This window comes from Oreochromis aureus, linkage group 10, assembly GCF_013358895.1.
Source record: "Oreochromis aureus strain Israel breed Guangdong linkage group 10, ZZ_aureus, whole genome shotgun sequence".
Classification (NCBI taxonomy): domain Eukaryota; kingdom Metazoa; phylum Chordata; class Actinopteri; order Cichliformes; family Cichlidae; genus Oreochromis; species Oreochromis aureus.
The window spans coordinates 9,467,699-9,481,160 of NC_052951.1; the positions used below are offsets into that span (position 1 = coordinate 9,467,699).

A 13,462-nucleotide genomic window follows, 5' to 3' on the forward strand; every position below is an offset into this window, starting at 1 on the left:
TACGAGAATGTAGTTGGGAATCAACTTCTGCTAATAGTGTTTTATTCTAGTACCGTCCCCAAACCCTCACTTCTGTCAGAGCAGACAGATTTCTGTTAATTCCACTATGTGAGCTCCCCAAACCCTCACAGTAAACCATCACTATGCGGAAAGCACCAAGCAATTGCAGCACTGGTCCAGGGGGAAAAATCAATAGTCTGCATGGGAGAGACAGTAGAGCTAGTGATTAATCTGAGCAGGTTGTGCCCGACACATCTCCCAGGGGAATGCAAGAAAGATGACACCAAATCAAGAATGACAGGGAAAGCATATATGCTCACACCTTTTGCTTCTCCCTAAGACCAAACAGGGAGGAAGAGAGATATCCCTAAAGAGGAATACTCAGAATTCAAGTGTGGGGCTTACCCAATTTCTCAGCCAAGCCCATGTAGACTGGATCTACTCTTCGCATGGTCTTGACCAGATCCTTCCTTCTAAACTTGATCTCAACTGTCCCTTCAGGCTCCAACACACCACCTCTGGAGACAGAAAGGATTTAAGTGAGCAAAGACGGTATTGGGAAAAAATAAAAAAAATAAAAATTCTGCCTCCTTTGCTCCAAAGCTCACCGGCTGTCCTTGTCGGCGTACATCTCCATGTGCCGGGGGTTGATGGTGGGATCTATAACCACCCAGGAGCCTCCTCTCAGCTCAGCCTGAGGGGGGATATAAACCAATACTGGCTGCTTGTACTCCCTCAGCCCATCCACAATGTAGGCTCCGAATTTCAGCACTTGGTCGTACATATCTAAAGAGGATAAAACCATATTAGATGAAGATAGGGTTCAATCACTAATTGGTTGGTGACTGAGGCAGAAGTACCTTTCATCCCTCCAGAAAAGCCCCTCCAATTGGCAAACACAATGAGAGGTAAGCCCTCCCGGTTTAGGTCCTTAATGGCCTGAGCAGTTTTGAAAGCAGAATCTGGGAACCACACCTGTCCTGCCTGTTGGATGATCTAAATATAAAATAAAAACAAAAGAAGCAGTATCAGTACAAAGGTGTCTGTGAATGTGTTGTGTGCCTGTTCATTCTTGAATATATACACACTCAGTGACCCTTACCTTAGCCTCGGAGTCTAAATTGGCTGGATCAGCTGGGATCGACAGTTCCACTGACCTGGTTTCCACAGCAACAACTCCAGTCGGTATGCCACCGAGTCTGTAAAGAGGCCATCCACTGTTAAAATCTACAAAATACCTTCATACGATTTTTAAAAGCTAATCAATTTTTTTTGTTTTGTTTTGTAAATCAATAACGTTTAGTGATGTGTAACCTGGTTTTATTTAGGACTTACCTGGCTCTGCCTACCACTACACTCTGAGCCCACGGCTGCATGATCTCCATGAAAGAGCCATGGTCGAAAAAGCCAAGCTGCCAGGAACCCTTTGGAGCTTTATTGAGAGAGAGCAGAATACATGCACAGAGTAAATAAAAGCAAAAAGTGAAGTTAATTAATTAAAATTCTAAATGCAACACAATCAAATCCACTTTCAAAAAGCATTCTCTCTTCTCGTGATATTTTTGAAATCCCTAGCTTTCTTCTGTGTGCAGACTCAGCGTGTATATTCGCAGAATCTGTCATCTTGGCACCGCCCGTGATGGATGACTGTATAAGCAGACTTGCTCAGCTCTTTTTCTGCCTGTACACCCTGAGAAACATGCCCAGCCTAAGAGGTTACCATTCAATTAAGCTTGGCCACTCATCACTACCAGACATTGACTGGCTTCCCACACGGTTCCCCGATCTCTTTGCCATCCCAAGCAGTAATTACACTGATGTGGAACCTGCTCAGTCCTGACCTGCAGTGTAAAACACACTGCATCAATTTTGGTGCTGATCTGGCCTTTGGCGGCATGGTGTTAGGCTTCACTGTTTCTTGCTTAGTTTCTTAATAGCCTTTCTCTTGTAATGAATTATTTCAACCTTTAACTCTTAGGCTATCAGGCTGAAATAATAAATCTTTATATTTACTTTAAATAACACGAAAGAAAATGTGGCTTGACTTTTTAACAACTGCTGATGAAGCAATATTAATGATCAGTAGAGGAAAAGTGAAGTGTTCACATTATTTTTATAGTCAAAGCTTAGATTTGAGAGCTTCGACGCTAAACAAAGCACTACAGTTTTTTTGGCACTATTCAGAATTATAACATCAATAGGATTAATAATTAATAGGATGATTTCTAGTAAATAAAACTGAGCATTTAGTACAGAGTAACAAAGAAGCTACAGTGAACATAAGGTCTGCATTTTTGTTTAATACACACTCTTCAAATATTATTTGAGAATTGATTTGCTAGTCCAAACTTTTTCATAATCAAATTTAAATGCGCCCGTTAGACACTCACTCTGACTCGGGCGTCCTGCCAACATCCAGCGAGGGTCATAAGGAGCTTTGGTAGGTACAAACTCTACTGGTCGATCTATGGGATCCTTGGCATTGAGGATGGGCACTGGGCTAGATTTACACTGAAGAAAAGATCACTCATTATGATCATGATATCACATTATTAAATGAAACTATACATTACATTATTATATTTACATACGTTCTAAACATCTAGCTGTTACCTTGGGCATGTAGGACAGCCACTGCAAAAGAGTGAAGACTCCCTCAAAGTCATCACAAACAGTGCAGTGAGTGACACCATTGTTGTGCATGATCTGAACTCCACCGAGCTGGTTGTTGGATGTATACACTTCTCTGCCCAGCACCTAATGTAGGAAAAGGACAAATGTATGGATTTCTGGGGAAATGTTTGACAAAGGTATTTTATTTTAGATCAGGCAACTAAAGAAGGCAATGTTTCAAAACCTGAAGCATTAATTTCCCGCTTAATTGAACAGAATGTTGATTTACCCTTTAAAAACTAGTCTCAAACTAAGCCAAAATACTGCTGCGCAACACTGGCTGACAACAGGAAGTGTTGTAAACAAGTTTCTAGTCTGTGTATCCAGGCTATGGCAGCCTTGTTGATACCCCTCTTTCACAGTAGTCACATTTTTGGGGACAGCGCCTGCTTCTCTTAATAGCCGATTTCCTAACATATTGCTTGAATTAACACGTCCCCTTTCTTAACAAGAAACCCTAATTCATTACATTGGCTTACATCCATTTCTGGTGTGCAACAGAAACCAATGTATCTGTATACATTTGGAGCCACCAAACTTATTTTATCTTCATGTTGTTCCTATGCCAACCTGAAGCCATAAAATCTCACTTCCAGCCCACCCTATTTTCATAAGCATCTCAGAACAGGTGGCAGGGCCCTGACATGCTTCTATAAAAATCAGAGAGGAGCTCAATCCCTACCCTCAGCGCTCACCTTTTCAGCCATCATTTACTTTTTTTATTACCATTAATGGTTATGTATCTGGCTACAAATCTAGGGCACTCTCCTAAAGCTGTCAGGAAAGCCGGCTGCCCCAAGAAACATTGCAGTCACCTTGACATACACAAAACCCCTGTGCCTCTGGCCATCGCCAGATTCATTAAGATTCCACTGCGGAGAGAAGAGGAGGAGACAAAGGAGGAGGAACGGAGGGAGATGATTGGAAGGAAGAAAACGAGGCACCAAGTGGTAGCAACAGCTCGCTGGGGTATTTGTGCTAGTAGTTACTATCCATTCCCCATGAAAATAGGAGTTCTTTCCAGCAGTTAATGAAATGATGATCTCTGGGTGGCAGCCTCCTGCTCTCTATTAGGTTTCAGTTAATAGCCAGGAAGTCACATGATAAATGAGCAGGCAAAAAAAAAAAAAAAAAATACACTTGAATCAGTGTTGCTGGTTAAAATCTTTTTCTCCAAATAAAAACAAAAAAATGAGAGCTTGCTATTCATCACCTCAATATTGTAGACATTTGTCAGTAACCATTATTGTGATGCTGCTCCTACAAATGGAGCAAAACAGTGGGACAATCTAAAAACAATTGAGCTTCCAGCAAATAGATATGCCATCATTGGGCCATTTGCATGGTTTGTCATGTTGTGAACTGTCATCCAATTTGAAATGAAATCATCTTAATGCACTGACAAGGACAGAGAATGGGTAGCAAGCCAAAGGGAGGCAGCGATGCGTGCAGACACGCACACGCACACAGACACACACCAATCAAGTGTATACAGGCGAGAAAAAAAACAAAACAATCTGCATCAGCAAAACTTTTCATTCTGATTAAAAACAAATGATATGGGTGTCCTGCACTGCAGCCTCTGGCATGTCACTCTATTTCTATGCAAATACAACTTCATGGTGCGCTTTCAATTATTCCACTTTGAGTGGCAGCCAGGCCTGTGGCTGGGATCGGAAAGGGAATCCCAGTAGAACACAGCAAGGCGTAGGGAATGAGCTTCAAAATTGTTCAAACAGGGAGGGGGGAACAAGCCATATAAACAAAAAAATAAAAATAAAATCATCAAAGCACACACTGTTTTCCGCCACAATTTTTTTTTTTTTTCCACAAAAAGACAAAAAAAAAAAAAAAAGACAAAAGACCCATTTGACCTTCCTCCCATATTAGCTGAAAAATGTAAAAGTCAACTAATGAATATATATTGGTTTGCTCATTAAAGCGCAGATGCATTAATTATATGAATTTAGAAACAGCTCATTTGGTGTTCACTCCCCATTACAGGAGAAGCAGAGTGCAGATGTGTACAACACAATCATGTTTTCCCTTTACAACAGTAGAAAGGCACCGTCACTGTATTCTACTGTATCTGAATTACACAAAAATGACCCATTTTACCTTATTGAGGGCTCCAGCTCCAGTAAGGATGATGTGGGAGTTGTCCACTTGTATGGTCCTCTGTCCAAGCCTCACCAGATAGGCTCCAATACCTATGGCTCGACATGTGACCTAGAGGAAAAGACAAGTGCAAGACTTCCAATAAGCAACCAGCCAGCTTTTCACCTCTTTACATACAGCAAGTCTTTCTTCTTAACAGAACATACAAACTCAAGGCAAAGCAGCAGACTACATACATGAACGTGTGTTTGCACACAAGTGCGCACTTGAATCTTACCAGATTCATCGTGATGATCTCCTCGTAAGCCAGAGAGGATTCTCCGGCAATCATTCCCGACCCTCTCAGATTCTCCACACCCAGCCCTTCATCTTTACCTATAATGTCAGTGATCTTGTACCTGCGTGACAACACATACATTCACTCAAATCCAGATGTGACCACCCCCTCTTACCTTTGTCTCCATTTGTCACATCTTGTGTTTGAAGCTTGAAGATTACAAGCTTATAAAATCATATCCTCACATACAAAATTAACTATTAATGCGTATTATACAAAAAAAAAAAAAAAAAAAGTACCTCGATTCACCCTCATCCTCCACATGTTCGCAATGCACTGAGTTTAGAGCTGAAACCTTCTTGTAATCCTGAGGTGTGAGGTAGAGGTACTTGAAACCCTGCAGGAAAAAAAAAAAAAAAAACATGCAAATGAAATAATGTTGACAGCTTAAAAATAGACAAAAATGAAGATGCAGGAGACAAAAAGTCAGGAAACTTTTTTTAAGGCAAAAAAAAAAAAAAATAAGAATGAAAAATGAGAGAACAGATTAGTCTCAGAATTTGCATACTACACCTTTAGTAAAAAAATAAATACTTAATTCATAATAATAAACCTTCAAATGCAAATACACTGAGATAATGACAGCAATTCTGAAATAAATTAATTAATTACGGAAAACTAAATAACTAAAACTTACTAAAATAAGTATTAGGAATATTATGATATTCTCAATATTTATCTACAAATAGTGATTAGTGGATTTCACTTAAAAAAAAATTCTATACAAATTTAAATTAAAGTTTAAGTATAGCTTAATGTCTCTGAGACTCTGCTGGCTAACCTTGTAAGGATCAGCTGTATCTTGCCAGGCCACATGAAACATGTGTCTGATTTCCTCGGCCAGACCAATGCGTGCACCACTGTTGGCTGCAATATAGAGTCGGGGGATGCCACTTTCCCGAGCCATCTCTGAGGCTCGCAGGAACAGCATGTCCTCCTGGGGCCCAAAGGAGCCTATCTTGTGTGTGATGTCATTGCTTATGACAATGATCTCACGTCCTGCTGGGTACTCTGGGGTTCGCAGGGTCATCCGCCATGCCACCATGCCAATCTGGAGAGATCAAACAGGGAAACTTTAAACCAATAAATACAGAATATCTATAAGTATTAGACAACAAATAAACCACATTAGCTGCATAGTTGTTTTCATGATTTTGGACATGACCATGTTTGCTCATTGCTGGAATGAAAAGTGTGAAATATTTGTTGATTCAAGACAGAATCAGAATGCAGCATTACATCTTTGGAATAAATAGAAGTAGAATATATACGGTCATCTATTTATCTATACTACCATCTTTATTGAATCAGAGCAAAAGAAAATTTGTAAATTCTGAAATAAGAGAGTGTGTCAAAAAATGTCAATGTCAAAGATTCCTGCTTTTCAAGGTTTGTTTTCATGCTTCAAGCTTAAACACGGACCTCGTTGCCCCCTGGCAGTCGATTCATCTGTACCAGCTGACCTTGAGCATCAAGAACCAGCTCTGTGAAGGTGAGCAGCTCAGAAGGAAGAGGACACTGAGGTAAGTCAGCATAAGCCTGACATGAATGCCACAGCTTTTTCAGAGCCTGAAGATAGGATAAAATAGGCAGCATGTTAATATTTTATTATTTAGTACATCTAAGCAGAAGCTAAGTATGTTTTTGCGAGGCACATTTTTGTACAGTACCTGTCTGAACATTTCTGGAAAGTCATACACATAGGTAGTGCCCAGAGATTGTGCCTGGAAGCGTTTAGACTGCAACAGGTCCTTGGTAACATACGGTGTATTGATGAGCATGCCATGCAAAGGGCCCTGCTTGTCTCCATATGCTTGGAACATAATCTGGAAAAAGGCAAGAAGTCGTCACTTTACTGTCACACTGATCTCTTCAACAACCTTGGCATTAAGATGAAATCAAGATGAAAACACATGACAGAAAAAAAAAACAACAACAAAAAACATGATAATGATTAAAAGCATTTCTCATAGTTACTGGAGATCAAAAGAATTCCTCTCGCGCTCTCACTATGTTCCAACTTTGGTATGTTTTATTACCTTATTATTTATCCTCCCAACAATATTATGCATGAAATAAGTACAGCTAGAACACTCTGAGCTGTCGCTTTTGTTGGTAATGTATCACAGTCCTCACATAAAAACCAAACTGTGAATCTCTTATATTGACTATTATGGAACCATTAAAGCCACCACAGAGAAAACACAAAGACAAAAATAAGACATGAAATGTGTTGAAGATGACAAATCTTTTTATTGCTTCATTTAATTTTCACCTCTTCAGCAATGCCTTACTACTGAATGGATGGCTGTGACCACTGAAAGATGAATGGATGGCTGGACTGATGGATCTCGCTTATCTTACCTGAATTACTGTTAGAAAAAAGGTATTGCTAAAAGAATTGTCCACCGGGCTATGGGCAAGACACCATACTGGATCTCTACTCCAAATAATTAAAACTTGAAGCTTCTATTATGATGTATAAAACTGAGAAATTTACAAAAGAGTCTGGAAAATTGCACTCTACAAGCTGAGGTTTCCAGGAAGGAGCTGATGCCCTTTACCAGTGAATGGACAATAAGGAGATGAGATGGATGATGTATGAGTGCCCCACCTGTCGGTCTTTGGGCCCCACCTGTCCCGTTCGGGAATCAGTGACCTCCTTGTAGAGGCTGATATCCAGGTAGTAGCCAGATTCATTAGTAAGGAAGAGGCGGATGGGAATTTGCTTCCCTGTTGGAGTCAAGCGGATGTTAATCTTCAACTCAGCCTGCAGGACTCGAAGCTTCCACAGACGGCTGCCGTAACGCATCACCATGGAGCGCACAGACTCCTCGATCTGAAGTTTACAGGAAAAGATTAGCAAGAGGCAAACTCAGTGGCAGAATGTGAATATCTTTCAATCAGAAATTTTTGGGTAATATTTTTTCAGACCTTTGATGGGTCCATAATGACTGTAGGGACAAAGTTGAGGAAGATATGGTTACAGTCAGTTCGCACAGTTGTATTGTTGAAAGCCACCTCCAGTTCATCCATAGCTTCCAGAAGCAGGCGCTCTGCTTCATTGTGAAGGTATTCAAAGGAGGCCTCCTAATGAAAGAAGAGGAAAAATTAAATCTTAACAGCATAAAACAAGGCAGAATTTGGGGGATAAAAATTAATGCAAAAAAAAACAAAAAAACAAAAAAACAGAAAGTGCCTCAATAATTTACAAAATGCCATTTCTCATAAAAAAACAAAAAAAAAAAACAAAAAAAAAAACAGCTCGTAATCTCACCTTTGTTACCAGATCAGAGTGGCGGATAATAGCTCGGACAAAGAAACGGTAGTCCGTAACTTCTGTGCCCACCTCCACTCGGGCTGCACCCAGGTACAGGTGCATCTTGTGATTGGCACATGGAATGGCAGTGAGAGCAAAATTCCGCATGCGGTTGAGCTCCAGCTGGAATGCTAATGCAGGCTCTAAATGACGATAGATCCTGTCCTCCTCAAACTATTGAGACACACACAGGATACGATCACAAACAGTAAGACAGTCCTGCAGAGACTGAAACAAGGTTGTTTCAATATTTTACTGAGAACCTCAGTTTTTTTTCTCAACTAGCACCTCTAACATTAACAGACACAGTTTAAATTGGCAATTTCACGATCACTCAGTTGGCTTAAGTGTAAAAAGACACCCATGAGCCACACACTGTATTAAGTAAATTAAGTCATGGGCAATATCAATCTCAGAAAGCTGCTAATGGGTGTCATTTCTCTTAAATGGGGGACATAATTAAAGAGTTCATTAGTTTAATGAGTTTTAGTCATGTCATTGTAGTGAAACTATCAGGAGTAGCAGAAATGAAGAGCCATCACTGATTGCAACTGAATGAAAGTTAACACTGCTTGGAACGGGTGGTCAGTCCGTTTTTTTCCCTAAACAGGCTGTTTCATTGTCATGGGAATAATCATACATACATGTGCATTAAATACACAGTATATTCATCTTTCCAATAAAGGTCACTTCTCCATAGGCTCACCATTAATTTGACATTAAAGCAAAAATACATTTTAATATGATAGTAATGATTTGATTTGTGTAGTGAGCACCTACCTTGTCCCTGGCACGGAATGTGAAAAATTTAGGAAATTCCCTCTGTGTAAATAATCATAAGATAAAGAAAATAAATGAATCAAAATGCTGTACATAACAGATTGCATTTTCTATAAAGATAGCAATTCTGTGTTAAGAATGACAAATTAATTAGACTTTCACCAACTACGAGCCTAATTACAGCAGCTCAAAATAAGCCATTACGGTCTGAAATAGCTATATGGAAAGAAACTGTCACAATTAGGACCGTAATCTACACGCAGGGGGCCCTGTGCTCTTTTACTGCGATAATTTACCTATCAAGAAATCACTATGTATTCACCAAAGCAGAGGGCTAACATAATAATAGCAATAGGCTCAACATATAAGGACCCATTACATTCTAATGCATAAAACATCCTCCTTTCAGAGATCCAGTGAATCTCTGAATAATGCCTGGTAGGCCTGTCTGATGTTATCACATGAAGTGTCCCACTTGCCAAAATAATGCCAGATGGATTGGAGACGCCCTCATCACATCACAGGCTACATAATAATCAGATGACTGCAAAAGTATACACAGTGTTAACCTCCATGATTTAACATTGATTGCAAATGACCCACTGCAATATAGTGAACTAAAGAAAAATCTTTTCAGAGTAAGCATGCATAAAACAGTAGCAGCCACAATGATAGGGACATCTGTTATTATGATAAGGACAACGACTTTGTCTTTTCTATTCAAATCCCTGTCATCTAAATGCAACTGGCCTTTTGATAATTTGTCAAACTTGGAAAGACAAATGGTACATCACATTTGCATCTGGGGGTTCAAACTCTTATGTAGCTAAAATGTGTGGTCACATCACTATAGGGGATTTCCATCTGAAAACGATGAGCTCACAATCTGTGTGATTTATTTAAGCTGGTACAACAGAGCTGTAAAAAACAAGCAACTGCAGGATGGCAAATATCAAAAAGTCTGTTAAACAGAATTATTATATGCATACTATTACACTATCATTAATCTACCTCCTATAGGTGGCGTTTTCAACATTTCTACAGTGATATTTTGTACTTCCTGTGTAATTTGTGTTGGTTGTGAAAAAATTCACTGTTGACGACAGAATTCTTCTGCCTTCCATTACTTACATGAAACCTTTGGTCCACCTCACAGTTGACTTGCTTCCTGAAATCCTGTCATCAAAAATGCAGCAAAAGCAAGGCATGCAGAAGGAGATACAGAGACAAAAGAGGAAAACCAGCTAAATTTCAAATGCAAATTATTATCAAAATTATTACAGTATTGCCACACATAACAAATTAATAAAATATTAGTAATAACAAAAAAGGTCAGATGCAAGCTCAGTTTATTTCTGATATTTTGGTACATGCGGTTCAGTACTGCTGAACTGATGGCATGCAAGGTAGCTGATGGTGAAGATGGATAGTTTTCTGAGTTTTAAGTTTTAAATCAGAAGCCTCACCTTTTGAGCCACAAGAAAAGTCAACCTTCGGATGCCGTGTTCAAACAGCAGAGATTTCTGGAATAAGAAAAAAAATGTTTTTAAAAACAATAAAATAAATATATATATATTTATGGTCAGGATGATAAGAATGAGCTAAGTCATCTCATACATTCTAATCAATTTTCTTAACTGATGAGATACAAAGTAGATGTCTCCCACCTTTGACTGAGTGAATTCCCGGAACATAGCTGCCAGGCCATCATCATCAATGTCGCTGTCGGTCTTTATAGCAACATTCAGGATATGGATAGGCTCATCCTGGGTACTCTGGGTGACAAAGCAAATACACATCTAATTCAAAGCCTTAGGTATAGGGGTCAGTGACAGGCTAGTGACTAGTACAAGTCTGTCCTCTTCACCTTGTTGTCCTCTTCACCGTACAGCACAGGATTGCCTCCTTCTGGGAAGGTTGGACTTTGTGGAGGAGAGTCAGAGAAGCAGCTCAACATATCTGTTATGTTCCTATATAAGATAAAAAAAAATAATTAAAACTATTAGTGATACTTTTACCTCCCAATAAAAGTACTCGAATTTAGAATTCTTTTACACAAGGACTGACTTTGTGAACTCCTGGAAGCTGCGGAAAGCCACCATGGCTCCCATGCGCTGACAAGGTGGTGTAAAAGACGTGTCAAGCAGAACGTCACTCACACTGGCCATGTGCACCATGCCATAGTGATTCAGGTTGGATGAGAATGACATCCTAAGGTGTAGATAGAGAAATATTAAAAAATGGCTCAAATGTAAAAAAAAAACAAAACCCCAAAACAAAAAACAAACAAACAAAAAAAACAAGTAGTAACAAAACGCCACCAAGGAACAAACATAGGAAACGAGCTACACCATAGGGAAGGACTTTTAGATATATCCTGTTAAGATAACATCACTTTGCAGAGAACAAGAAAACGTAAAACCACCAGAATGACCCCTCAAGTATCCACCTTTTTATTTTGATGTGTGTTAGTCCTTTGATTGTAAGCAGGCAACCCCAAAGTTACAGCTCATATAAGCACTCGAGAGGTTTTGTGTGTCAAACCTGTCCACTGTATCCAAATCTGATGCATTTTTCTTCTCAGCATTATCATCCTGTGATTCTTTTTTTGGTGCTTTAGGGTCCTGGGGTTTAGTTTCCTCTAATTTAGTGTCCATGACTTTTAGATTATCCAGGACTGAAGGAAACATTTTCCTGGCAGGACAGTCAGAGGTTTCAGTTTTGGAGATGCGTACTAGTATATGATTTCTCCCAAAATTTTATGTGATCATTTTAAACTATATTACATACATAAGTCATCTTAAACGTGCACAATACTGAAGCACATACACACAGCAGTTAGATAGAGAGCAGTCATTTCAACAGAAACAGGCACCCATCAGTAAAGACATTTTTTGGCAGTAAGGTTGAATGCCATGGGCCATGCTGATGTCAGTAAAATTAAATTACAGTGCAATTATCAACTAGACTAGACCAAAGTTACTAAATCTAAACACATAAAACAGCTTTATAACCAACAACTAGATAATTAATCTCAACTTGAAATACATCTTTATTCAACCAGCTAGCTAGTCACTGGTAGTCTATGCAATTAGAAGAATGTTTTACCTGTTTAGAGTGGGGATGTTCCCTCTGCAATCAAATAACATTGATTACCAAGTGGTTAGTGTCAAGCATCAGAAGGAAGACATTTAAGGTGTAGCAATGTGTGCATGTGACTATATGTGTCCCTTAACATAATTTTGCACCAGGAACAATCAAATTGTTTTGTGACTTCACACATAAAAAGATTAATAAGAAACATATCTGATGTTACTTTTGTATGTGTGGGGGAGGGACTGGAAAATGTCATGGGTGGAGTTTCATAATCTTGTATGCATCCACTGCATATCCAAATGGATGTAATAAATGGTAAAATTATGGTAAATAATGGTAGATCTTTCTCACAATAAACACACATTTTGCTACTTAACTGCTTCCTCTACACATGCATCACGTGATCCAAAAAAACTCTCTGTTCAGAGATTGACTGAATAAAGAGCGGATCACGTCACACTCTCATGCCGTTCTGTATGTCACAAATAATGATGCCAAAATGAAGGTTAATTTAGACATAGTAAAACACAAGCATGCGGATGAATATGCACAAGGATTTCTAAAAATAACAGTGCAAAAAACAGAACCAAACATAGCAAAGAAAAAGTCTAGTACTACTTAGTAACCACAAGCAATGCATCGAAACAAACAAAAAATACACAAAACATGCAATCACACATGGATGAACTGAACGTAGCTGCAGGTGGGTGGGATAGAAACTGTGAGTGAGAGCAACAGAAATGCCACAGTACTGTGTCTGTTAAAAACCTTTTCAAATACTGAGCGTGTACAATAACTTCTGACTTTTTTGTGCCAGATGTTTTTTTCCCCTCAGAGCTTAAGCAAGAGCACGAGGCATGAAAATCTTGATTCTTAATTGCTCAGTCCTGTTTTAACAAACCAAGAAAAGTATTTTCAGTGGTGAAAAATACCTTCTTTTTTTTTTTGCACATGGCAACATTTACAGGAAAAACAATGGCGAACAGTGACACAGAGGTAGGAAAAAACAGGGACTGTGGATATAAACAGTGCACACATCCCTGTTGGGGAAAACAATAATAAGACAACAATAAATCATTACAAAATTCTTCCCACCTTTAATGTGACCTATAACTTGTACGACTCAAGAGAAAACAAAC

At 39.1% G+C, this 13,462-nt stretch overlaps 1 protein-coding gene across 4 annotated transcripts in view; it reads right to left on the reverse strand.

Annotated features, from left to right (window-relative positions):
* The window catches only part of acaca (acetyl-CoA carboxylase alpha), a 31,555-nt gene that overhangs the window by 4,362 nt on the left and 13,731 nt on the right, over nt 1–13,462 (reverse strand). For 2 of the 4 annotated variants that reach the window (XM_031730686.2, XM_039618242.1), the window contains exons 28-51: nt 12,336–12,359; nt 11,772–11,921; nt 11,295–11,438; nt 11,095–11,197; nt 10,895–11,002; nt 10,694–10,750; nt 10,359–10,403; nt 9,228–9,269; nt 8,406–8,621; nt 8,063–8,218; nt 7,743–7,967; nt 6,799–6,954; nt 6,551–6,697; nt 5,910–6,179; nt 5,368–5,465; nt 5,069–5,189; nt 4,792–4,902; nt 2,614–2,757; nt 2,391–2,511; nt 1,336–1,432; nt 1,103–1,199; nt 861–996; nt 609–786; nt 406–518 (exon numbers count right to left, since the gene is read on the reverse strand). In XM_031730686.2, coding sequence (XP_031586546.1) covers nt 406–518; nt 609–786; nt 861–996; nt 1,103–1,199; nt 1,336–1,432; nt 2,391–2,511; nt 2,614–2,757; nt 4,792–4,902; nt 5,069–5,189; nt 5,368–5,465; nt 5,910–6,179; nt 6,551–6,697; nt 6,799–6,954; nt 7,743–7,967; nt 8,063–8,218; nt 8,406–8,621; nt 9,228–9,269; nt 10,359–10,403; nt 10,694–10,750; nt 10,895–11,002; nt 11,095–11,197; nt 11,295–11,438; nt 11,772–11,921; nt 12,336–12,359 — 3,059 coding nt within the window. The remainder of the gene's footprint in view (nt 1–405; nt 519–608; nt 787–860; nt 997–1,102; nt 1,200–1,335; nt 1,433–2,390; nt 2,512–2,613; nt 2,758–4,791; nt 4,903–5,068; nt 5,190–5,367; nt 5,466–5,909; nt 6,180–6,550; nt 6,698–6,798; nt 6,955–7,742; nt 7,968–8,062; nt 8,219–8,405; nt 8,622–9,227; nt 9,270–10,358; nt 10,404–10,693; nt 10,751–10,894; nt 11,003–11,094; nt 11,198–11,294; nt 11,439–11,771; nt 11,922–12,335; nt 12,360–13,462) is intronic. The other 2 variants (XM_031730687.2, XM_031730688.2) reach the window with 2 other exon arrangements.